Source organism: Rhopilema esculentum, chromosome 18 (assembly GCF_057945365.1).
Source record: "Rhopilema esculentum isolate cy_ngs chromosome 18, ASM5794536v1, whole genome shotgun sequence".
Taxonomy (NCBI): domain Eukaryota; kingdom Metazoa; phylum Cnidaria; class Scyphozoa; order Rhizostomeae; family Rhizostomatidae; genus Rhopilema; species Rhopilema esculentum.
The window spans coordinates 6,204,466-6,231,891 of NC_142832.1; the positions used below are offsets into that span (position 1 = coordinate 6,204,466).

The 27,426-nt window shown below is 36.3% G+C and overlaps 1 protein-coding gene across 1 annotated transcript; it reads left to right on the top strand.

The window, feature by feature from the left end:
• The first annotated feature begins 857 nt into the window (after window positions 1-857).
• Window positions 858-27,032, top strand: LOC135696809 (vinculin). Its single transcript, XM_065216328.2, has 20 exons — window positions 858-1,136; window positions 3,185-3,292; window positions 3,447-3,618; window positions 3,786-4,100; window positions 5,130-5,354; window positions 6,524-6,660; window positions 7,746-7,938; window positions 8,624-8,769; window positions 9,455-9,617; window positions 10,423-10,574; window positions 10,710-10,887; window positions 12,036-12,097; window positions 14,075-14,210; window positions 15,663-15,754; window positions 18,892-18,964; window positions 19,692-19,819; window positions 21,059-21,174; window positions 21,790-21,922; window positions 25,175-25,265; window positions 26,145-27,032. Exons 1-20 carry the CDS (start codon window positions 1,080-1,082, stop codon window positions 26,285-26,287), a joined length of 2,820 nt encoding a protein of 939 aa, XP_065072400.2. The 5' UTR covers window positions 858-1,079; the 3' UTR covers window positions 26,288-27,032.
• The last annotated feature ends 394 nt before the right edge of the window (window positions 27,033-27,426 follow it).

Consider the following 27,426-nt stretch of genomic DNA (forward strand, 5'->3'; position numbering starts at 1 on the left):
CCACAAAATGGTGCCTTTATGAATTAGGAGGGAATTGTAAAACAAAACCTGAGTGAACGAATTTCTATTTTATAATGCTATTTTGGTTTTTTAGAATGTTAAAGAGCTGTGATATTTCTTAGATTTATATTCATACCTTCGAAAATTTCCCCTTCGCAAAATTAGGATATCCCATTGATCGTGGAGAGGAAATTGTATCCTGGAAGAATTTGGGCGGGGCAACAACAACAATCAAAATTTAAATGAGCAAAACATGTCTAGTGGTGTCATGGCTTTAGCGGAGATCACAGATCATGCAAAGAAACGAGGACAGCAGGGTTGTTCCTCAACAAAAGCTTTCTCAAGTTAAAATTCATGCTTCTTTTAATTTTTTGTAATCTCTTCAAATCTTTTTCAATGTGTTAACATTTCTTCTTGATATTGAAAATTGACAAATCTTTGCAATCTTTTGTCCACAAACTTCATCTGATAGATATGAAGAGTTGATAATTTGTCACTTGAGTTTATAGTAAGTCAACAAATTTAAACTATAATAACGATCAATGTAAGTAAATTGTACCAGGAAAAATTTTTCTAAAATAATTATTTAAGAATTGTTTTTATTTCTATTTTAATTATTTATTTTTTTAAATTCTTTTTAAAAAGTTTTTCCTGGTACAATTTACTTACATTGATCGTTATTATAGCATCATATTGTACCGTACGCAACCTAGTATATTTTATGGAATTTTATGGAATTTTATGGAATAAAGTTAAATCATGTTTCTTATTGCTGAGATGATAATCGATGTCGTGGTGTCGTGGTCGATGCACATCTGTAGTCACCCCTATTTTCGGCTTGAGAAAAATGACATTTTTTATTAGAATATTGGTAGGAAGCATGGCTTCTAGGCGGAGCAGTCTCTGTTGACAATCGTGTCAATAGCACAATAATTTCGACGGTAAATTCATTAGAGTGGTTTGCCACAAACAAAGCAGCGTCGATTTGAATTTTGCAAGTCGTATGTGAAGCCAAATTCCCCTCAAGAGGATTGCTTTCATGTACAGCTGTCTGTAGTATTGAAGTGAAGAGAATCAAGATGCCAGTGTTCCACACGAAAACCATTGAGGCAATCCTCGAGCCAGTTGCCCAGCAGGTATTTCTTTGTTAAATGACTTAAAATTTAAGAAATAATAAATATCAAGCTGAGGTTGACATCAATTCGAAAACATTGTCCTCCTAGTCCTAGTAACAAGGGCTTGGGCCTATATAAAGGTTTGGTGGGGCAAGGCACTTCCAACCGTGGCCAATTTTTTCGGAGAGCATTGACTCTACTAGAAAATTGCCTTATTTATATTGCCATAACAAATTATAATTCATTTCTCCTAAATTATCTTAAAATTTTCATTTTACAACAGTCTAACTAATGCTTATCGTAAGTGCAAAATATTATGTTTGTATCCCAGCAGGTTTTATCAAAGTTTTTTGTGGCGTACAATTTTATCGCGTAAAATGAATTAGGTTTGGAAAATGCAAATACTTTATCAAACCATATCTGCCAGTTTAGATATGGCAATCTATAATTCTAGTATTTTTACAATCAAATAAAATGTTCTTATTGAAATCCGTAGAAAGTGGGTTTGTTCATAACATTTCCAAATATGGGCCCTTGCCCTCCCAACTCTTTGTTATAAATGCAAACAAATAAAAGGTGTAACGGTTTATTTAGACCTGTCAGCAATAAAAAGATTCCCCGTGATAAGTTTTCATCCTATCATTGTTACATATGAAGTGTTATCTTTCTGCAGAGATATCTTTATATTATTTGTCTTATCAATTTTAGATCTCTTGGCAAAACATTTGACAAGATATAGAGTTTCATAAATTTCTTCAGGACAAGAGGGGGCACTGGCTTCCATTGGCCCCCTATTTTCCACACCCCTGTATCATATATTACAGACAGTTATATCATGAAATCCTCCTAAGACAAATTCATCAATATTTTATCAAGTTGTAGTTGTTTTGTTGAAAGAAATTTGACAAAGACTTTTGATATTGTAAAAAGCAAGTCTGAATCCCATTCTTATGATTTTTACTGCTAACAGACAACATAAAAAATTTAATAGGTAAGTCCGCAATTTGTCTTGTTGTGATGGGATTTCATTTATATATGCTTTGGTACAAACAGACAATCAGGTTGTCCTGTTCTACACTACATAGAATAATAGTTACAGTGTTGTCAATATAACATCCCACACTTTGCAACAGACCAGTTAACCACAATCTTAATTAACTCGCCAGCTGTAGTCCCTTTTTTAATCAATTCATGGACCATTTCTTTGTGTGTGCAACTTTTCAATGACAACAACATACCCCATCTATACAGTATAATTACGGGTGTAGACCTAGGGGGCTTTTTTGGGGACTGACCCCCTTATTCATCAGCATCAAGTTCCATCTGTTACCAGACGGATACAATTGTCCTCCACTTTGGTCTAATCAATGCCGTTCTTGCTGATGTGGTGTGATTTTAAGCCTATCCATTTAATTTTTCAAGCCCTCATCTGCCATTCATCTTATCATCCAAAAGGAAATTTTTATCTCTTTTTTGTGATAGAAGTATTTGAGTTTCTTTAGCTGGAACACTAAGAGGAAAACATTTGTCTTTGTCCATCCTCCTTAGCACTTCTTCATTTGGTGACTTTTTTGTCAATGAGATTTTTAGCAATAGGATTTCCTGTTGTTGAAACATCAGGTTTCCATTTCCTCCTTATAATCCTGAAAACAGCATTTTCTTTTTTTGCAATTTTTACGCTACAATTGCAATTTTAGCATTTTTTTGCAAAGGACCTCTTGCCCTTTTCAAAGTACTATATTCCTTACTGGTCTGGGGCTTAGTGTCGTAGCTGGTCTGATAATTATTGCGGGCCATAAACATGCAAGGTAGGGGTTTCAATCCCTAGAGTTAATAATCACTAGACAAAGTGATATTGATAATTGGGCAAACACAATGTCCTGAAACACAATATAGGTCAATGCCAACTAATTTTGCCCATGTTGTGAACTGTTGACAATTTGCTTTAAATCAGAATGCCCCAAATATCAAGCCCATTGAGCTTCTCCTTGGCCAGCCTACAGCAAGTTTTGCTATGTGTTTGTCTTATTTTTTCTAGAGTTTTTAAATATTTCTTACTATTAAACCAGGTATCACAACTTGTCATTCTCCATGAAGAATCAGAGTCTGGCACCCCCATTCCAGATCTCAGTGTGCCAATCCAAGCAGTTGGAGCCGCTGTACAGCATCTTATAGTTGTGAGTGATTTTTTATACTCTTTAAAATATACTTATTATATATCTTTTGTAGCTGCTGATGAAAATGGAAGAGAATTATGGATTTTTGCACCAATGTTGAAACTTTTCTTTGCGAGTCCTTGATGTGTGTCACAAAACTCTTTGTTTTTGCAAGGTTGGTCAACAAACTTTAAAGCAAAGCAAAGACAAGGTTCTGAAACAGGAAATGCCTGTTGCTTTTCAAAGAGTGGAGGAGTCATCCAAATTTCTTATTGAAGCAAGTATTCTCCTGAAGCAGGACCCATTTTCAAAGGAAGCTAAAAAGAAGTTGATCAATGGTGCCAGAGGTAATGCACTTGATTCAATAAGTCGTTAAACAGATTTTTCCATCGGGCGTTTTGTGTTTGCAGAACTTTTCAATAATTGAGCTTTTCTTAGCATACTTGTGGGAAACACGTCATAGTTTTATTTGGTGCTGACAGACTTTCACTCTGTATCTCTTTGATTTTTCAAGGCATCTTATCTGGTACATCAACTTTGTTGCTCACCTTTGATGATGCAGAAGTCCGAAAGATTCTAAAGTCATGCAAGTCACTACTTGAATACCTGAGAGTTTCTGAACTTGTTGAAACAATGCCTGATCTTATTACTTTTGTGAAAAACCTCACACCTGGTGTTACAGAAACTTGTAAAATGGTTGATGGTAGACAAGCTGACCTTACTCACCAAGTTCATCGTGACTTGCTCATTAAACACACAACAAGTGTAAAGAAGACATTACCTCTTCTTATCTCAGCAATGAAAGCATTTGTTACAACATTAGAGAGAGGTATGTTTTTGATTAGTGTTATCTGATTTTTATCTAATTTTGCTAAGCTTAGAAGCTGTGTCTTAAAGACCCCCTGTCAACCAACAAAGAAGCCTCTATAGTTTACAGGCTCTTCCCTTGTTTATCAACATTGTGCCTGCTCAATTTCATAAATTTCTGTGTCAGAAAATAAAGTATGTGCAATTACACCAGGAAGGCAAACATAACAAACAAACGAAGTTGCTGATGTCAGTTAGGGTGAAATATTTTAGAATGCATGCTAAGGAATAGAAAGTTGCTAACTCAGCCACATCAGATTCGACTGAGATAGACAAAATATATTGTTATTTGCTAGGTTTGAAAGCAATTTTCATGATGAAAGCTATGGGGATATGTGAAACTGCTTTTTTGTTATTAGACATTCCATACAATCATGTCCTTGGATACAGCTTAATACCTATGCAAGTTACATGGAATTTGAAATTAATTTGAGAATGCCAGCACTTCAAAAATTACACAACTACGCATTCTTTTTTTTGACACACAAAACCGAGAAATTGAGCAGGCGCAATGTTGATCAACAAAGAAGACCCTGTAAAATATAGAGTCTTCTTGTTGGTTGACAGTGGCTCTTTAATGAAACTTTCTTTAATGGTCTTTGATGATTTGAAAGTTCTATCAAATCATCAGATTTAGGAGTGCAATTCTTATTTGATTCTTGTATTGCATCACATTTTTAATGGACTTATATAGGAGCTTGCATCCAGTTAAAGGGGAAGCATTGGTGCAGAAGTGACAATAAATTCAATTTTTGACCTTGCATGATGGTTCATTTTTTCCCCTAAATGTCTTCCAATCATCTTTAACTGCCTATTTTGCTTCCACTTTTTAAATATATATTTTTCCAATTTGGAGTCTTTAGATTTTTTTAGAATCTGATCTTATTTAATAAGGTTTATTCCTTTGGGTTCATCTCTTCTCTGCTCTTACAAAAAGCGATTGATAACTGTTTTTTGTTTGATAAATTGTTAAATCATTTTTCCCTACCAGGTGGCCAAGGTAGGGCTGAAGCTCAGGAAAACAGGAATTTTCTGATAACCAGAATTATTGATGACATTTTGGAAATAATGAGGGTTTTACAGTTGAAAGTTTATGATGAAGAAGAAGCAGAGGATCCAACAACAGAAATGAGGAAGGCACAAGGAATCATTGTTGGCAAAATGGATCAGGCTAGGGACTGGCTGTCAAACCCATCTGCGGATGCTAATGGACTTGGTGAGTAAGATCATTGTTCAAGTGTCCTCAGTTCTTTGTCTTTTTGATACTAATATCTATTTATTTTAAGATTGTTTGTTTGGATGTTGTGAACAGAAGAAATATGTTTGTTTTGTTATTTGGTGACAACTTTCAAATTTCAGTCGGTTCACTTTTCAAAATACACATCAGCCATCATCAATCACCCATGAACCAGACATACCGCACCTAAACTGCTATTTCAGGGTCCGTGGCACCGGGGGGCCCGGGGGGCCCGGGGCCATGCCTCCCACTTTTTTTGCTAACTATAGATATTAAATCCCCCTTTTAGGTATTAAATAGGTAACCCCCCTTTTTTGCCCCCCCCCTACTTTACAATCGGTGGCGTGGGACCTATATTTGATACCTTCCTAAAATAAAAACCAGAAACTCTGGTCAAGTTCACCATCAAAAGCAATAGAGTTCTAAAGTGATTACGTCACAAAAATCTATTTTTAGAATTTTTGAATTTGGATCCCATAACCTAAAAGAGCAACATGAAATACCTCTAAATGTGCAAAATCAGGAAAGTGTGGTACGAATTGGCAGAGATATGGCGACATGTTTATTGGTTCTCTCCCCATCAAATCTCTGTATTTTGGTATCTGTTCATAACTTTATGAACAGAGCCAAAATAACAGTGATTCGTTAGCAAACTTTCAATCTTTCATTAGCCATATCTCAACCGATTTTAAACATATTTGGCCAATTTTGCGTAATTGAAAGTATTTCATAATGATCTTTTATGCTATGTGGTTAAAATTCAAAAATTCTAAAAATAGGTTTTACTTTCACTTTAGAACTCTATATAGCTCTAACGTTACGGATGGATAAGCTCTAAAAAATTTGACAATGGATTAAACATGGAACGGTGTTAAAGTTATGGTTCTTTTTCACAAGTAACTGTATATAGCTGGAATTTTCAGCATTCATGTGCTGTCTTTCCATTCCCCTTTACAGGTTAAAATACCTTAGGCCACAGATACCCTTCCTCCTTTGTATAGATTTGTTATGTATATTAAACTATTTTGCTTGCATTGTGCTAAAATATCGTCTTTTATACTTCTATCAACATCAAAATATTCCCACTTTTGCACCTCTTTCGTTCTCAGAGAACTGACAATGCTATTTTATTTTTGTTTGTTACCAAGGTGAAAGAGCGATACGAGACATTCTAAAACAGGCAAGATCAGTGGGTGAAGCGAGCAATGACCCACGAATCAACAAAGTATGTACAGAACTCGATCAGCTCATGGACAACCTATCGGCCTACCGTGCTCGTGGTCAGGTTAGTGTGCCCTTTGGTTATTTAAGCTTGAAGATAATAACTTGCGGCTTAAGTCCGAGGGTCTGCGGACAGAATGGATAAGCCTTCTGTCTAGATCATCGGATTTCTGACGCAAGGCATTGCTTTACCAAGAAATAGGTGGACTTATGTTGAAAAATGAAGCGATGGCTCATGACAAGTTTAAAATTTCGTTTAAAGAACACTTATCAAAATGAACCTAGGTTCCAAAATTTTTTTGTCCCTGTTTAAGCCGTTTTAGTGGAAAAATTGCTAATTTTTCAATCGAAATAAGTTTGAATCGGAAAAGTGTCTTGTTAACTAAAGAATACTTCGAGTTGTTGATAAATGATCAAACTATGAAGTTAAATATTCGTAATGGCTACAAATCGTTGCTTTTACACTCTAACGCCTCATGTTGTCTATATTTCTGACGTTTTGCTGTCAGCTATTAAAAAATTTTGTCTTGTTACTATTGAAAAAGTTAAGATTTCTAACAATCTCCGTGACGATCAGTTAGTTGGCCGTAGTACTCAGGGACTATTGAAAACACAGCATGTATCGACGAGTATCCGGGAAAACTGTACCAGAAAGTGAGCAGCCAGGATCTGTAAAACTTGCCATGCTGAAATAAAATTAGTCATAGGACAACGTTACCTCGGATATGCAGAATGCGTCGTCGGAACTTTTACGGCATTTTATAGATCATTAGGAAAGAATCTGTTTGTATGAAAAGTTCAGGTTTGCCTTGAAAAGATAGAGTTTATTTTCGCTTTTGCCCTCTTTAATAGGCGGGATTAATGGATAGTAAATTTCGTTATTAATTCGCTTCTTTCGTTCAATCTGCACCTGGGAATGAATTTCCGTGACGTTTTGGAAAGTCCCGCTTTTTATACTCTGAAACGCTAAAACCATGTTTTGAAATGGCTAGGGCTTTTTGTCGTTTTTTGAAATACTTGTTATCTGGTTTTGAGAACTGTGTTAAAGTTATTTCAGATTCCGCAAACTTTCCTTTTGTAAATTCTCTTTTGAATATCAAACTTTCTGATGTTGAAGAAAGTGTTTTTGAATATACCTTTTTTCTGAAGGGTAACAGCCCAGAAGCCTTGCGGTTGGCTGAAGAAATAGGCAAGCGTCTGGAATACCTGCAGGTATTAGTAGATGATGCCATTTCCAAGGAAGCAGCAAGTGGCAAGAAGCTGCCTGCACCAACAACAAAGGCACGTTTAGAACAAGCTTTGATGTGGATCGATGATCCAACTGGACAGAAATCGGCCATTGGTGAGAGTCACATTGTCACTTTGGAAGACGAACAAGTAGTCTATCATTGTCTGAACTATCCCCCCTGTACGCAGTCTGCCCAATGGGCCTGGAATCACTGCTACACCTGTTTTATGACGGCATTCGAAAGGGGGGCTTACTTAGTTGTTTGTCTTCCCGGCAGTAGCATAGAGATATCCCTCCTGTCAAGGCTAAATTGCTTGCTCGTTTGTCCGGTCTTTGCATAAAGAAGTACTACCCACGGAAGATGGGAAGAATTAAAATATTACATAATAATGTCATAGTTGGCATGAAAAGATATGACGTCTTGTCGCTTTGAACCAAATCTTGGTGTTCTAAAACCAATGGCCTAAAACACTGGTTTAGCCTTTGCAGTTTCATTTATGAAATCAATGGCTTAGCCTTTACAGTTTTATTTATGAACACATTCTTCTTCTATTAAAACTGCTTTCATTAAATTTCGTGCGAAATCAGGTTTCTCCTTTAGTTGGTTTGTAACTTCTCTTAGCAACTTTCTCAATGTTTACAATTCGCTTTCTCAATGTTTACAAGTTTATACGATAGGGCTTTATCTGTATTAGATAGATGCATCTTTTGACTTTATGTTTACCTTGTCAAAAAAATCCATGAACACTCAATGAACTATTTGATATGAAATTTACATGTGATTTTTTTATAATTCTAGGACAAAGGGCTGTCTCAGTTTTGTTGATGGAGGGCAGACAGTTGGCAGAGACACTCGAAGGTCCAGAGAGACACCAGTTGCTAGCCACTTGTGACAATGTGCAAAGATTGACAAAAGAGCTCGCAGATCTCAAAGCAAGGGGAATGGTTAGTCCATTCTATCCACATTTACTCTCTTTGACTTCTTTAAGTTGATTTTCAAGAATGCTAGGATGTCTCTGTTCCATAATCTTTTTAAAGAGCAGTACAAGCAGTCAGTCAGCAACGACGTCCGTAGAAAATGTCAATGGTTCAGAAAGCTCTCAATAATTGACGAATAATTATGTCCATAAAATTTATCCCCACGTTCAAATTACGTTATGGTAGACAACAGACACCTCATTATATTGGGCAGCAACTCCAATTCTTCGTGTATCCGCTCCTAAGATGATTCACTGTAAACAGATTTTTTAAAGCAGCTCTAAATTTTTTGGAAAATTTATTTACTTTACAATTTCAAAATTCCTTTGAAATCCCTTCCCATAATTTTCCGAGATGCAAGAGATAATTCATCGATATCCACAGTAAGAAAATCTAGACCGTCTTAAATTGTTTCGTTGTATTTTGGCAATACATAGAGGTATACCTTTCTCACTTCAGGTGCATAGAAGAGGACGGTTCTAAGTCGCTTTCCAGAGTTTCACGTTTAATGCGATACTCATATATAACATTTTCTTTGAACTTGATTAGATTGCGTGAAACTACCTGCATTTAACATAATTAGAATGCTAGTGAGTAAATTTGGAATTTAGTACATTTTTACTGATTGTGAACTGTTTAATTCCCATTTCAGGGCCATACTCCTCAGGCAATGAAGATTGCCCAGCAGCTGAAAGTGGAAATGGAAAAACTGCAGAATGCCATCCAGAAGGCAGCTGTTAGGTCGGTGATTGAACATTACATGGACCCAGTTGGGCACTTGAATGCACTTGAAAAAGCTGCAAATGCACCTCCAGGTACATATTGTTTATAACCAAATACTTTTGATGAACCATGTCTTCTTATTCATTCTCTTATTTATAGGAAATGATCTGGATGTACTTTAACCAATATTCTATACCCTTTCTGAAGCTTCATTTGTTAAAACCTTTGCTATTCATGTTGTATCTTTACATATTCTTTTCTACACTTTTAGTCTACTTGGAAATAATTGTTGTGAATGGTTCAGGTGTATTGTTGCGCCATGCTTACTCTTCGTTTATCAGCACTGAAACTCCAATCAGGCTCAATTCGTTTTGGACAATTATTCAAAGTCTTGTAACTCTGACCTGCAAGTTCTAACGACATAACCAGTGAACTGAAAATAGTTGCAGCTCTGTTTAAATTTGATAAAGAGCGTATTGCAGAAAGACTGAAAGCTGCAAAGTGGATCTAGCTAGAATATAGAGTAGTGTAAACAATTGCAGCTAGAAGAAGTCTGTGAATCTGTATTTGAATTAAATTTATTTATATTCTTGAATCTACCAGTTCTACAGGAAGCTTGCCAAGTTTATATCAAAAGACCTTGCCAAGCATAGTTTTGGGTGAAGTATTTTGGAATCGATGAAAGGTTTTTATCTGCCCAGTATTGAATTTATTTCTTGATGAAATATCCCTTTATTAGGAGACCTGTTAGGGTATCAGACTTAAAATTTTGTCATTTACTTGGTGCAAAGAACGCAATTTCAAACTGTCGGATTTTGAGTAGTATCTTATTATAACTGTAACGGGTTGTCATTGTAATACTCGTTGAATTTTTATCGCTGTCATTGCAATCCACAGGTCAACCGAACCGAGATGCTGATTTTGAAGAGCGGGCTGGCGCTTTTGAGCACTCGAGTAAGCTTATGGCCGATACCGCGGAACAGGTGGCCTCTGCTGGCGGCTCCACCAGTCGCCATTTGAAGGACACAATCAAGTCCAAAGTTAGAGAGGTAATTCTGCTCTTTTAAAAACTGATTTTCAAGCCAATGAGATTTATTTCATCTCCCGCCTATTTCTGTCACTTTTTTCTTTTTAATATTTTATCTAGCATTCATTTACCTCGGTATTTTCGTGACCTTTTGTAGATTCGAATGTTGACTCCACAAATCTCACATGCGGGCAAGCTACTTCTAGCAAGTAATGGGGACCCAACGGCTGCTGAAAACTTCAAAAAGCTCAAGGAAGAATGGAAAGATCAGATCGAAGAACTGACAGGACTAGTTGACATGGCAACAGATGCCTCGGATTTCATCAAAGAAAGCGGTATATTCAATTGCTACATGAAATTAGTGTAGTCGCCTAAAGGGGTAGATGTGACTCCGCAGAGTTTTGGCTCCGCAGAGTTACAGCGTCTCATATCAGAAAGAGGAAGTTAGTTCACGAAGATCAAATGTGTATTTACTAAATCTTAGAACAGGGATCTCATAAAATGGATGGGCAGCTGGGCATGAGACCCCCTCCCTCTCTAAATATGCCCAAAATTTACTTTTTGTCACCTTTCGCATTATTGTTTCCTGCAGTTATATTGAAAACGATCTAGCCCCTCCTCTACTCTGATTCTTAATATGCTCTCCTGCCCTGCGTTAGAATTCAGTGTCCAACAAAATGCATATATTGAAAGCACTTGCCTTTACTGGACTGCTATTGGTCTGCAATGTAATTACGGAAGTAGACAGAATTGAGTGAGCGAGTAAGGATCTGAGAAGAAGTTTTTGCAGCAATTTAAAACCACTGCACGTAGGCTATTATGGGTCCAGTTTACTGATTTCAGAGTTTTTCATGTGATTTCATGTGATTTCATGTGATTTCATGTGATTTCATGTGATTTCACGTGATTTCACGTGATTTCATGTGATTTCATGTGATTTCATGTGATTTCATTTGATTTCATGTGATTTCATGTGATTTCATGTGATTTCATTTGATTTCATGTGATTTCATGTGATTTCATGTGATTTCATGTGATTTCATGTGATTTCATTTGATTTCATGTGATTTCATGTGATTTCATGTGATTTCATGTGATTTCATGTGATTTCATGTGATTTCATGTGATTTCATGTGATTTCGAGTTTATTGTATGCAGCTGAATTTTCGGAAAACTCAAAGTTTGTTCAAAATCTATGCATCTTTTTTGAGTCAACGGTGTTATTTTATCATTTTCTTGTTGCTACTTTCCGTATTATAACGAAAAATGTTTATTTTCCACTCAATCGTTTCCATGTTTTGACTCCAATCCACGCCTTGCTGTTTGCATCTAATGAAAACAAAGTTAACTTGCTTTCTCAGTTGTCCTGTAGCACATTCATATACCCTAGAGTGTTTGTTTATTATCCATCAAATTAAACGATCCAGACTTCTTAGTGAATGGAAAGCCAAAATGTTCAAGGTTATTTCTTATTCTTTTACAGAGGATGTCATTAAAAAGGACTGCGAAGCTGCCGAAATTGCCTTGAAGCAAGGAAATTTGCCTGTAAGTTTAATTTTTCGATACTGGATTTCGTCATGATTGAAACGCCTAACTGGTTGAAACGTATGTTTGTGTTTCCAGGGGGTATACACATGAAAACCTAATTTTTGTTTATCTTACGGTTTGCTTCCAATGTTTCTTGAGAAACCTTGTGCTAGCAGTTTTTCGCTGATACAGGTGACCACTCCCCCTTAAACAGTTAGTTCTACATGACCTAGCTTTGTAAGTTTTGAAACTCAAGAAAACCCGTGTTTATCAAAATTTCCTTTGAAATTATTTAACAGTCAGCTGCGATAGAGAAACCGAACAACTGTTGCTATAAGAAATGTGCTAATGTTTTCGTAACTGTTTTCCAAACATTTCACTAACACATAAACCTTTTTCTGGAACAATTCAATTTTTTCTCAAAATATAGACAAAACTCTCCAATGTTGGGAAACAAGGCGAGACATTTTTGGTGATTTGTAAACATTTCTCTGCCAAAAACGTTCAGATGTACTAATTTTCGTTGAATTTTTCTTAAAAACTCTAGATTTTGTTGTAGCTTTATGTTTTAGGCCCTAGATAAGTTTTCTAATATTCAATAAGTTATGGTTATTGTTTTGTTAAGGTTTCGTATAGGTGTTGTTGAGACATTTTGCTCAAAGTTGGTTTTGTTAAAGTCATCTCATTCTCCCGTTAGATATTCTGTTTTGTTGTTTCCTTAAATTTGACTAATATGATAACTATTTATAGGCCTATGTTGGTTTAGAAAATTTTCTAATATAGTCTTATTATTGACGCTGATTAAGATAATATCATGTCTTTTTAAAGATATACGTACGTAGTAATAGTGAGAATGATAGTGAAAGCGATAGCGATAGTGAAAGCGATAGTGATAGCGATAGCGATAGTAATTGTAATTGTAATTGTAATAGTTAAAGTAATATTGTGATAATGCCAGCAATGATGGCAGTTGTATTAATAGTAATTGTAGCAGTAAGATTAATTGTGTAACCACAGCCACCATCTCCCATGTCCCATGTTCCTTTTTTCCTTTCTTTTTTTTAGTCGTGGCATGTAATTTGAGACAGATTATAGTAGTTTATTTTAACCTCTGTGTCTATGGCCCCGGGGTAGTCGTAGTCTTTTGCTCCTCGGGGTATCGTCCGAGTAGTATTGTAAAGAAAATTTGTAAGTAGCGTAGCTTGTATTTATGTATTGTAACTTTTTAATGGATATATAAAAAAAATAATAGTGGTAGCAATTGTCATATTGTTTATAATAGTAATGGTGGTTTATAACAGTAATAGTAGTTATAGTAGTAATAGTATCAATAATTGTAACAATGAAAGTCATAATGATCCTGATAGTAATAGTGGTTAGTAATATTGGTATTGATTTTGGCAGTAATGTTATTGTGATATTAATGTTAATTTTTGGCAGTAATAGTAGTGCACTTGTAGTAATAATAGTATTCATGATAGTGACAGTGATAGTGACAGTGATAGTGACAGTGATAGTGACAGTGATAGTGACAGTGATAGTGACAGTGATAGTGACAGTGATAGTGACAGTGATAGTGACAGTGATAGTGACAGTGATAGTGACAGTGATAGTGACAGTGATAGTGACAGTGATAGTGACAGTGATAGTGAAGTGGTGGAAATAGTCATAATAATTGTAAAGGTAATTGTTATAGTGAAAGAGGTAATGATGGTGATAGTATTAGTGGTAGTGATATTGATAATGATTATAGCAAGTATTTTGATAGTTACAGGGACTTTGATGTAATAGTAATAGTAAATGTGGTAGTGATAGTGAAAGAAATTGTAGCAGTAATAGTACTCGTGATAGTGATAGCGATAATAATAGTGGTAGTAATACTGCTAGTGAAAGTAATGGTGCTATTGATGACAAGGTAAGTTGGAATATTTATTGTTATAATTATTGTTGTAGTTATTGTTCTAGTAAAGCTTAATTAACTCTCTTTGTTATTAGCTGCTACTTACAAAAAGCTCTCGAATCGCTCGCTGTACCAATCGCATCGTTCAAGTTGCCAGAGGAGAGGTTGAAAACCTGGACGATCCTAAGTTCAAGAACGAAGTAGGAGCTGCTACGGAACAACTGTCAGAACGTAAGTAAGAGCGAACCCCCCCCCCCCCCCCCCCTCTGTGATATTAATCACCTTTAGGTTTGGCGTAGCCTACCACTCCCACCCGTAAATTTCCTGCCGTTCTCTCTGTTTTAATTTTAGGCCGGAAGGACAATGTTTTTATTCAACGAGAAGCTAAAAATATTAAATTAGTTTGGTATTAAAAATTGTAGGATTTACAAGACTTAAATAACTTTATCAGCTAACCTTTGTTCCTATATATGCGGTTAAGTCTTGTGTACTATAAGAATTCTGAATGATATTTAAAGTGCAGGTAAATTTATTTGAGTTTAATGTTATTAGGCGTAGGTGCAGGAAAATTTATTTCTTGATCCTGCTAAAGCTCAGATCATGCCTTTATTTTGTACCGCTGTGTTTATACGTTTTAAGCCTTGGAAGAAAGATTGGCAATGGCTGGAAGTATGCGATAGAAAGGAACAACGCATAAAGAAAACCAATCTAACGTAGATATAATCAAACTTAGTGATACAAAAATTTAACAAAAAAGTTTAAGTTAACTGATACTTCGCCACGTCATACGGGGCTTCATCAAGTGAAGTCAACGAACTAGTGAGACATTAAAATGCCTAGAAATATATTGGTGGTAAACCTTTCTATTTAGATCTATAAAAACACATCAGAAAAACCCAGGTCTGTAGGGTCTGTATGGTGTCCTTGACTTAGCTTAAGGGGACTATAATTGGGTTTGGTGTAGAGGACATGTGAACTTTAACACTTTTATTTTTAGTTTTGTGGAATCAATTGGATTACTTGGCCGCACATTAGCATGAATGTTTAAAAAGTTTAAACGTTGAAAAACCATCGTTTGAAGGTCACAGGGAAGGAAATGGCTTTTTGTAAGATTATTCACGGACCCTTGGAATAAGTAAACTGGCTATTTTGTTTCGATAAATATAGAGAATATGACATCATAGATTTTGAAACAAATGTCTTAGAGACCATTGTGGGTCACTACCACCAATATTTTTATCGCCTTTCGTTCCCATAAGGGTAGGGTATATATAAAGTTTAGACGTCTTCTTGGGTTGGCTAGGGTTTGAATTAAATTTGTAGTTTGTAAATTTTTAATAAGGTTATTTGTTTAGGGCGAAAACACTTTTCTAAGTGTAAGGAGGAATAGAATGGATGATGCCCGTTTTACATAAGAAAATTCAAAATTTTGTTTTGCTGCTGCCTTGATCTTTCATTTTTGTGGTTTGCCCCTTTCCTTGAAAAATGTTATAGCAGCCATTGACCTGAAAAAATGAAGGTGAGAGAAACTTTTTGGAGACAGTGAGGATTGCCATCAGAAGTCAAAATGCAGCTAAACGACTCATTGCTGGCCCAACTATTCTAAATGCGTTGTCATTTGTGATGCTTTAGCATTTGAAATGTAAAAGTTGGAAGGTATGTAATCAGCTGTTTTGTTTCTAGGTGTTTCGCCATTGATTCTCAGTGCAAAGGCTGTTGCGCAGAACCCAAATGATGCCGCTGCAAAGGAAGGCTATTTGAGAGCAGCAACTAAGGTAAGTTGGGGATCTAAAACAAGCTGTAAGCTTTAAAGAGAGATCGGACATCAGGGCCATGATTTATGTGCATAATTAATGGATTGTCCAACCACAGTCCCGCTATCCAGGCTAAACTTGAAACAGTTTATCAAGCATGTTTCTAGCTCCTAATGATAACAGACATCTGTATAAGCAGGGGTTTTAACGAAGACAATGAAAAAATCATATTTTGGTTTGAATTATATTAATAGGCCCAATCTTTTTGAAACAATCACAATTATGCCGTACAGTAGACAGAGTCATTATAAAGTTAGAAAAAGTCGTCTGCTTCATTTGGAAGAACAAAGCACAGACACGATGGTAGCAGACAGAATAAAACCAGACATTATAATTCTGGTTGATTTATCTTCCATTTACCTCCTTTTTCTTGTAAACGACGAATATTTTCATAAGAGTGTTGAATGGTGAGTACTGTAATTACCAATGTTGAATGACATTTGAGAGAAGTCTGCAAATGAAACATATACCAACAAAATAGGACGATCAAGGAAATATTTGTATTCAATACAAGGATTGAAAGTATTGATAAGACCTGAACAAATTGGTCTTATCTTTTCTTTAAGAGTATTGAATAATATATAACAGTTATGAATGAAATTAATAATTCATAAATCGTATATTGAATGTTTTCAGCCCCTGACTGCTAAATTTCAGAATCAGCAGAACGTTTCCATAAACTTAATTAAGTTGTTTTTTAAAACATGCGCAGCAGGTTGTCTGAAATTTTTGTCGTGAAGCATTGAAGGATTCCCGTTAGTCTTACTAAATATGACTTTATTAACCTATAAGCGATGTCAAGCTACGTGAATTGTTCGCTAACTTGGAGTGCTTCTTTGCAATATAATTTCGCAAAATGTACTTTGCTTGCTCTGGGTTCAAGGTTTGTATTTACTAAACTTCATTGATAATTTTGAATCGAAACTGCCAGAAATTCTGAATAATTGATAATTATTTTATGTCTTTGATACAAAATTATTGGTTGCCAAATACGTCAAACGGTCTGATTTTTAGTTTGAAACATTGGCAAGCTGTGTTTAGGCTCGTTTCTTACCGACTAAAGTTTTTTATCCGCTATCTCCTGTCTGGTTTTTTTAGAGATTAGTTTCATAAATAACTGTTAGAAATGGCTTATGGATCTGAGCGATAATTGTTACTTGTCATACTGAATGTGTTAACCGCACATTTTCAGGATTTTACGTCTGAAAGTGGCCGGAATTTTACATGCTTACACATGGGAATCACCTCTAAATTCAGGGAGGGGGTTTGCTGGTCAATGGACAGGTACTAACGGAAAATTGAATAGTTCTAAGGTTGAATAAGGATACTAAACAAATTCTTCAAGGGACAAGCATCCTTTTCTCACTTAGGGTCCTAAGGTTTTGTTATGATTCTTGTGTTTTACGTATGATAAAAGTTGTTTATTCAAGTTTCCCAAGAGAGGCTTAAATACGCTATAGAGTTATACAAATGACGGCAGTTTGTTTTGGATGGAACAGGTCTTGTTATTGGATAGAACAGGTTATAATGCGTCTCAATGTTTCGTACATAGCAGCTTTTATTCAAAGCCAGGTTTCAATTTTGTTCAGTAATTACTTAAACAGAAGCAACTCCTCCCAGACTTTTTCTATTAGATGTGACGTCAGAAAATTTTATGTTTAAGGAAGCAACTGCGGTAAGGAAATCCCGTAATGTTCGGTTTGGGCCAGCGTGCCTTTGTGACGTCATCGCCGCAGTTACCCTATTACCCCCATATGCGCCTGTAATAGCCGCAGTTTTCATATTATCCTCACATCCATCAATATCCAATGGGCTTAGAAATATCCAACTTTAAGTGCTAATAGTTTCAGAATGCCATATTTTGCAAATTTTTAAATAATTTTCTTTTAACGGGTTCCATAATTTATGATTTTCCGGTATTCTCTCCAATTAACGGACATCTCTGATTAGCGGACAAATTTTTTTCCCCTATCGTTTTCTGGTCAAAGTCTCATAAAAAACTTTCTCAAAATAGGACACTCAATTAGCGGACACTCTAATTAACGGACAATATTGTTTGCACAAAATAGTCATTTTGGTTTTTTTTCTTTCCAATTAGCGGACAGTACAAAAAATTTATCTTTGCTGATGATACTACGATTATCGCAGCTGACTGTCAATTGAATAAAGTTTTAGAACGGCTAGAAACTGATGCTCTTGTTTTATCAAAGTGATTTCCAGAAAACTTTATGAAATTGAATGCAGGGAAATGTCATCTTCTTACTTTTGGAACAAACCAAGATGACATTAAGATCAAAATCGGCGAGGCCATTGTTGAAGAAAGCTCTGAAGAAAAACTGCTAGGGGTGATAATAGATAAAATTCTTAATTCCAAGAGTCACGTCTCAAATTTATGCAAAAGAGCCAGCCAAAAACTGCATGCCCTTGCTAGAATAGCGACATTTATGGGTTCTGATAAATTGCGTCTCCTTATGAACAGCGTCATAAAAGGTCAGTTTAGCTACTGCCCCCTAATTTGGATGTTCCATGACCGATGTCTGAATGCTAAAGTGAACAAAATCCACGAAAGAGCACTCAGAATTGTTTATAAAGACAGTCATGCTGACTACGAAGCAGTGCTGACATTGGATAATGCAGTGTCGATTCACCAACGCAATCTACAGTACTTGATGATAGAAATATACAAAACCAAATATAACCTGAACCCTAGTTTCATGAGTGAGATTTTTGAAACAAGAAATGTACATTATGATTTGCGAATTAAAAATACTCTTTGCATTCCAAAAGCCAGGACAACTTCTTATGGTATAGAAACTGTGAGATATTTAGGTCAAAAACTGTGGCAAACACTACCTCACAGTATAAGAGAGTCCAAATCTTTGGCAGCATTTAAAAAAGAATTAAGAGCACATCCTGTAGAATGCGACTGTAGATAATGTAAAATATTATTGCTGGGTTAGGTTTTATTTAGAATATTATACCTTAAACATTTTTAACATTGTACCATATATTTATTTTATTTTAATTCTTCATAGATAGTTGTACAGTTATATATTGACTCCTCAAACCATCTCCACAATGGCTTTAATTTTTTTTAGCTGAAGGAAGGAGTGGCTGATTTGCGAAAGGTGTTTATACCTGATGCTCCAGATATCTCAAAATTGAATATTTGTAAGTTTGTGGGCGGCAATTACGATTTTGTTTCACGTTCTGCACATTACGACCATATTTATTCAAATAGCCTCTTTTGTGTATTAGCTGCCCTCGGTTATATGCCGCAGCAAATTGGGTTCATTAAAAATGTAAGCCGCCCTCGATTATAAACCGCACCCACGAAATCATGCAGAGATAGTTGGTTTGAAATGACTGACACAAAAACTGCTACAAGAACTTCAACCAGCAACAATGTGGATCCTGCATGGGATCAGCGATATCGTCCAGAAGTATTTATTCGTCGTCTACACATTATCGCCCTCAGCTTCAAGGTGGTAGGAAAGCTAGGCAGGATATGGAAGAAAATATTGGCTGCCCTCGTTTCAAAGCTACCCTTGTAAACTGCAGCAAACTTGCCAGCTCGTGCCATGTCTGACAGCCGTCTAAAAAGGCCCACCGAGAGCATTTCTGGGGCCTGGGAAAAAGAAAATATGGGGTCCGCGATGACGACATAACCAACGTATTTTTTAATGTTGTTGTTAGAGTCAGGAACTTGTTTTAACTTTTTTGGGCAATCTCCTTCCCAGCCCCTTTCTTGTCGTGTCTGCCTATTATGGTTCTTTCCATTATGCTTTCAACATCAAAGGTCCATCTAATTTACAAACCCATCTCCATATGTCTCCTTGTGCTCTTTATGTAAAAAAATATTTTGAAGCAGCACCAAACAAGTCTTTTTTGGTTACAGCTGATGCCAGCCCATCCAGGCCACCTCCTCCGCGTCCACCCCTTCCAAGCGAGGAGGCGATCAAGCCTTCAGAAGCACAGAAATTCGAGGCAGTTCTGAGAGCGCCGCCCGCTGACAATCGAATGGCTGTAAGTCTCAATCAGGTTCTTAGTAACATACAATACCGTCAAAGCTTTATTAAGCCCCCTCTCTCTATTAAGCTCCTCCCTATCAAGCAAAAACTTAAAATAAGCCCCCACTCTTTATTAAGCCCCCCATTCTTTTGCCTTTGTTGTTAAACGAGAAAAACATGCGCATTTATTGGGTCTCTTGACGGGTGCGATGATAATAAGATCGTATGCATTAAATACAGCCCATGTAAAGACTAAATTTTGCGCCAAGAAGTCAGTTGAAATTTGTTTAGAAGATGTCCCAGGGTTCTGATCCTGGTGATTCTGATAAAGATGAGGACCTTATAAGTGATTAATTAGATTTTCCAATCTGCTAGCGAAGTTTTCTGACAAAATTTGTAAGACATTTTTATAACAACAAGATAGACAAAGGCATTTTAAAAACATTTTCTACTTCAAATTTTTTATAAGCGCCCTCTCTCTAATAAGCCCCCTCTATTTTAAGCCCCCCCTATAGGAATGAAGTAAAAAAATAAGCCCCCGGGGGCTTAATAGAGCTTTTACAGTATTTATTTGGTATATCATTATTTGGAAACACTTCACTTTCTTGATAAATGTGTTTTCAATCTGTAGCTTCCTCTGAGAAATTTCGATATACATTTTTCAAAAATGACAAACATGGCATGTTTATGAATATTTCGGGCACATTGATCTTTATTCGGACAAGTCAAGATAGCTGGAAAACCAGGGGAAATTAAGGTTTTCATGTTGCCAGCTGGACAAAGGTGGTCTAAATTGGCTTTGTATTAAATTTCTGGTGCTCCAGATTCTTCTTCTAATCATTTAAGAATTTATTACAATACTTGTTGAATTATACTGTACTTCATATATTATATAACTACACAACAATATAGGGACGAAACCACGGTGAGCAAACTGCATTGATTACCCTGTTACCAGTACATGAAAACTTGGTTCTTTTACCAACAAGTAGATGAATTTAAAAAAAACTTTTAAAATAGTACAGATAAGACTAGGTATTGACGAAAACAAAAAGGTAGTGGTAAGACTGGGGTTATCCATAGATTGGTTACAGAAGGATTCAGAAGCGTGTTGCTACATGAATGAAATTCAGGGTAGTCTCAATGAGCTTCGTATAAACGTCGGGTCATAATTTTTCATTACCCTAGATTTGTTTCAAAATCTTTCTTGCTTGGTTCTATTTTACTTACGTAAGCTTTTCACTATTTTTTTCAGGTTGCTGCGCATCACCTTCACTCTGAAGCAACCAAATGGGCAGAGGAAGGAAACGCGATCATCCAAGCTGCCAAGAACCTCGCGTTACTTTTTGCCAAAATGTCCAAATTTGTGAGGTACTATTTTGTATTTCTCTCTTGTATGGCGATTTTTTGGTAAACTCCTGGCAGCAGAGGCAACCAAATGAAAATATTTTTACTTTTGAAGCACCCCCGTCCTTGAAGTCAAAAGCTCTGTGCGCATGCTCTTTGACACCAACGATGGGAGTTAACTTATTCGTCAAGACGTTCCCTTGCCCAGGAATCCCAAAGTCCAGATAATTGTGGATCCTTCCTTCAAACTTTGGAAACCTTTGGAAACCTGTTTTAACACAATAAAATAAAAGGGTTGTCTAGGTGTGGTAACTGAAATTTTCTGTTTTTTTACAGTTTTTCCTCGTGGCCTTCGTCGTGAGTATTAGCAGGCTATGCTTAAATGCAATACAGTTTCTTTACATTAACCTACATGGAAGGTTACAAAAAGTTCATCAAGGGTCTTACTCTGTTCTAACAACACAAATAGAAACTGTGTCCCGCCATGGCCTAAAGGCCAATTCAATGCCCCAGAATGCATGTTATTGCAAATAGACAAGGACTAGAGTAGATGATGAATCTTGTCGACTACTTGATTTCGACTGAGTCTCCCATTTGTTTCTTAATTAGCTTGTTTACCATGTAATATTAATTTTTTAGTGAAGAAGATGGAGAACAGTCCTCTAAGAAGGAACTGATCGACACCGCAAAATTAATTGCTATAAACAGTCAAAACGTGGTCAAACTTGCAAGACAAGTTGCAGATGAATGTCCTGATAAGAGACTTAAACAGGTGAGTCTTGTTTAATTGTCAAAATATTTAGCAATTCTGCCGTCAACAACTCTTGTAGAAAGATAACCTCATTTTCATATATTTATAACGGTCTCTCGCTATGTCACGGTTTTGTAAACAAACCAAACACACGGGATATTTTTAGCCTTATTTGCACATTGGATAATGGCGGATGGTTGCACCGGTGCTTCAATAAGCTCGAAAAAAGCTATTTTCTGAGTGTATTTACCGAACATGGAAAGGACAATTACTTTATGTCTGCATTTGTACCGACTATCGAAACGAAATGTGTAAAGCAATTGGTCTAGGCCAAGACAATTAAGCTCCATTCAATCAATGGCGAAGATATTTCGTTTCCCTTGGCGAATTTAGATGGAATTAGACATTTTGCAAGAAAATGATTACTCTTAATTTGTCCTGCAAACTTTAATGTGTTTCCGCTTTTAATTTGCATCGATGAGGTAGGTTTTTTGGTGTCATTTCGGCCCATTTCTATTAACTGCTCACTGCGAGCTCTATCCTAGCTGTAAAAGTGGCCTTTGTTTTTTTCATTGCCATCCGTTATCCCTTTCATTAAACACACAAAAATTCGAAAGCTTCGCATGAAGAGCATACAAAATATGTTTCATTCCATATTGTTCTTTCTATTGAACGCTGGTTGTTTAGCCCAAACAACTTTCATTCAACTCGCGTGTTACCACGCGGGATGTCCTGGGTGTCACAGCCCCTTTGAATACAAAAGGGTAGAGGATTACCCAGAGATGAATTAACCAGTCCTTTACATTGACAATGTCACATTTTCACACAAATTATTCAAAATAACATGTCTCCATAATCACACAAAGTAGATATGATTCATAGTGCAGTTCAGCTTGTTGTACGTCGTTGAATAAGGCTAAATATCCCAGGGTAGAACCCCAGGTTCTTGACTCCGGAGGTGCACGCAACAGGTTCCTATCTGTACAGGATGATATGTGGGTCTAGTTCATACCTTAGATTTTACCCCGACGCCCGACGCCCGACGCCCGACGCCCAACGCCGGACTTGGCTTTCGAGGGCGCTGTTTTAAATACCTGTCAGCGTTCAGTTAAGTTTAGTAGTCCTACTTTCGTCACCAACAACATGATTGTATAGTAGTCCTACCTTCGTCACAAAAACAACAACATTGTATAGTTTGGTAGTCCTATTTTCGTCACCAACAACATGATTGTATAGTAGTCCTACGTTCGTCACAAATCACAAGATTGTATATTTTGGTATTCCTACTTTCGTCACCAACAACATGATTGTATAGTAGTCCTACCTTCGTCACAAACAACAACATTGTATAGTAAGAGTAGTATCCTTAGAAACGAAGTATCCATGCCACAGTAAACGCTGGGGCGTAAAATCCAGCCATCGTTTTGATATCTTTGCCTTGGGTTCTGTCAGCTGTTAAGTTTTAGACTCGCTTATGATTCCGAAAGCCATTGGATATCTTTAATCTGGCCTAATTGTGTGAAAACGGATTAACATCCCACAGTTTGGTCAATTTATCTAGATATCTTTGAAACCGTAAAGCATGTCGCTCCTTATTATCTATACAGTTGTCAGGCATTTGTGATGAGGTTTTCTGCTAAATACCCACGCCGTATAAATGTTGATTTGAAAAAGTATGTCAGCTGCAAATGATAAAAGCTTTCAACCACTTTTTAATCAAACTACCACTTAATTTGTAAACAGAGAATTTCAGACAGTCTGGGCCTCGTAATAGTGTGTCAATCTTTGTTCGTTGCGACGGACGCAATGTCTCTTCACTTGTTGGAGGTTTCTTTGAATGTAATGGTCTGTTAGGGGCCTTGGTTAGGGTTGTCATCAACTCAAGTTTTGATGTGAAATGCCGAAATCGAAATTTGTATATAATGTCCTTGGATGAGATGGGGGTTCATTTATGTCTTCAACGAAAGGTAAAACGCTGTCAGGCGTTCTAGATTGCCTAGAATGATTGTTACAATGGTGAATGTAATGAAGTTTTTGTATTGCTCAAAAGTTGTGAAATGGTAATATGATGTAACCACTTTATATCCTACCAATTTTGGTAACTGCATCAATCCCATTATTTTACGATCTGTTAATGTAGAAACCTTGGACTCGAAAGTTATTTTGTGGTATCCAGTCACATTTACTCTTGAAACTTGCCACATTAAAGGTGGTTTTTTCTTTTTCTGAGTTATTGTTGCCTCTTTTATGTCTGAATTTAGTGTTTTCAGACGATTTGAGACCTTTCAATTGCATTCATTTATGTAAGAACCTAAATCTTTGTGTGAAACTGAGGCTGCTCGTTCCTGGAAACGGAGAAGCTTTCCCTACGGGAGCTTTCTAGTTTCCATTCTACTCGACCTGATGACGTAATTAGTTTATCCTAAGCCTAAACCTAAGCCTAAACCTAACCCAAACCCTAACCCTAACCCTAACCCTAACCCTAACCCTAACCCTTTACTTGAAATAATTAATCATGCTTATTTTTGACTATCAAGTCGAGCAGTATGGAAACTAGACAATTCCTTCCCTACAAAGCTCGGAGATGTTATATTGTCTGATGTGGTTTAAAATGTTTTCTAAACTAATAATCGAAATACATTATTATGCTGATTCTTCAATGTGGGGGAAATTCGGATGTTTTGTCTCCTGAAAGTAGTGATAGATAACAGAGTTGTGTGAATTTGCTTAGTGATTAATGTACAATCTTCCTTTGATTTGACAAATTAGCCAGTTTAAAATTCCCTCTGATAAGTTGGAAAACTTTGCAAGAATTCAGATGGCTGCCAATGTACTTGGTACACCGAGCAATTAGCGTTGTGTTTTCATATTTTCAATCCTTTTCCCTATACTTCTACTTACGCACCCCCTCCCCCCAATCAATATTGATAGTTTAAACAAATATCATACAAGTCAAGGAAAGAACGTACTTCCTCATCCCTTACGTTTTGTAGTGAACAAACATTGTTCAAAGAGAGGGGGAAAGGCTGAATTTTGTTTTGGAAGTTGGCGTTAGTGTACCCATAACTTTTGACAGGTATGGCAGATATTGAAGAGAAGAATATTCAATATCCATTGCCGCGAGTTGTAGAGGATTTTTATAAAATGTTTGAGTAAAATCAAGTTCCACTTGAGCGCTTACGATCTGTATAGGCTCATATTTCCCTCCTTGAATTGAAGCAACCCTTAGTATGGTTTTAGAATGTTGATCTATTGCTTTTATTCTTCTAATAGGTTCTGCTGCAAACTGTTGAAAGAATCCCTACAACGGGAACCCAGTTAAAGATTCTTGCCACTGTTAAGGCGACTATGTTTGGAGCAAGAGGTATTCAATTCTTGTATATATCAGTTAATTTTCATTTTATTTTAATTTTGTTTTGTAAACAGATCTCCTGCCAATTAATTTGCTAAATGGGTACTGTTCTTGAATTTCCACTTATTCTGTAAATTTTTCTGGAAGCTGATCCCTCAAGGCCAAGGCGAAGTTCTGTCTGAGAACTGGTCACTATAAATTTGATGTACAATCACTGCCAAAATTACTTGGAACACCTAACACTTTGCGCTGAGATTTCCTGTTTTCCCGAATACAAATATTTCCGTCCCCCTTTCCCCCCAAAACAATGTTGAAAGTATAGACAAATATTTTACGAAAAAGCGTACTCCGTAACCCCTTATGATTTCTAAAGTAGATCAACATTGTTCCTAGGAGGAGAGGGGGATGGCTGAATTTCCCTTTGAAAACTGACGTTAGTGTTTCAAGACTTTTTGCAGTGATTGTAGCCCTGTTTTATCATAGTCAATCAATTGACTATGGTTTCATTTTTAGCAGAAGATAGGGCCCAGGAAACTACTCACCTAAGCAGAAAATAAGCTCTTTAGTAAAATTTAGTAAAATCTCATGAAAAATTTTGCAATCAAAAATTGAAACTTTTGAATTTCGATCAAAATTTGTCGTGACGAAATATTTAAACAGGCATTTTTGTGATTTTTAAGAAGTTTACATGCGTCTTGGTGTTCTACATGAGAAATTGAGATTGCAATTGGATTGTAAACCTTGATAAAGGAACTCTGCTTAAACAGGTAATATTGCCTAAACCTTTGCAAATGATTAGAACTAGTAAAGAAGTAAGGCCAAGACAAAATCCTGTCCAGGTTGCGATCACATGTGACGTAATTTATGACGTTTTCATAATCATGCTTTTAGATGCTCAAGCTGACCAAGAAGCCACTGAAATGCTCGTTGGTTGTGCTGAGAATCTGATGTCGGCTGTGAGGCAGACTGTGAAGGAAACCGAGGCTGCTTCTGTTAAGATTCGTGGTCCTTCATGGCAATGGACGAGGTCATAGGTCAGAGATGAAGGTCGAAAGTTCAGGAAGTAGAGGTCACTCGAGTTTTCTTTCAACTCAACCGGGACACTGTTACTAGCCAAGGCAACAAACTCTGTGGCAGCCTGGCATTTTTCTGAAATCTAGATTTTTGACAATTTAAAAACTTGCAACAAGATGCTGGCTTCCGCAAGAAGAATTTGTTGAATTAGCGTAAACTAATGTATTTTTTTAAATCGCCGAGCAAATCAGCTTTTTTAATCATAGACCAGTTAATTTTTCTAAGAATAAATACTGCGTTCCGATAAGGTTTTGTGACACAGATATTTCCAGCATTTAGGCTATTCATAGTTTTACTTAACCAAACAAACCCAGACATGTTTCTTTCAACAACCTACCTAACCACGATTCTTTGAAGACTGCAATTTTAAATAACTTAGCTTATATATTCAAACATTAATCTATATAAAATCAAAAAAGTAATGATAACCTCTTTGTTGCCACGCCTTACACTTTTTCAGTCGCGATATCTGTTAGAAAATTGATTTTTTATTGAATATTAAAGCTGTTTTGCTTCTAGCATCATGCAGTATTTAATTTGTAAGTTTTATAAACAATCGAGAAGCAATTCATAAACTTTTGATGAAATGTGATTACTTTTTGCGATTTAACGGTAATGCAACTAGGTTGTGGTTCATTTTAATGCGATCAAAAATATTGAGTTGTATTAGGCCTTGATTGGATGCAACTTTATCGCTTTATGCAGCATGAGAAGATTTCATCAAATAATCACCTTACCTTCACATTACACTCTGATAAGATTGCAGTGATAAAATTGCCTTATCATAGAATTTGTGGCCTTATCACGAACTAAAAAATGTTCGCTTATCAATGTTGTGGCATTTGCTTGTTTTGGTACAAGCTAGGTTTTGTTCGCATTTCCTTTTCATATGATTTATGCCAAGGACAAATTAATGGTTTCAAGCAATAACTATATTTGAATTCAGGCCGGGAGAAGGGATTGGTACTCCGCTTTTTTGCAAAATAGATTTGAATTAGCTCATATTTTCATATAGATAAACTTGTGAATTATAACGAATAAATAAAACCAAAATTTAAAGGTAAAACAGCGTCAGCAAAGATTTTCCTTCAATAAGGGT

What these genes read in the sequence shown, in the direction of transcription:
- LOC135696809 (XM_065216328.2), top strand. Translation starts at nt 1,080, where the DNA reads ATGCCAGTGTTCCACACGAAAACCATTGAGGCAATCCTCGAGCCAGTT. An exon ending in TCGAGCCAGTTGCCCAGCAG is followed by an intron (nt 1,137 to 3,184) that starts GTATTTCTTTGT and finishes CTATTAAACCAG; the next exon opens with GTATCACAACTTGTCATTCT. An exon ending in TGGACAGAAATCGGCCATTG is followed by an intron (nt 7,939 to 8,623) that starts GTGAGAGTCACA and finishes TTATAATTCTAG; the next exon opens with GACAAAGGGCTGTCTCAGTT.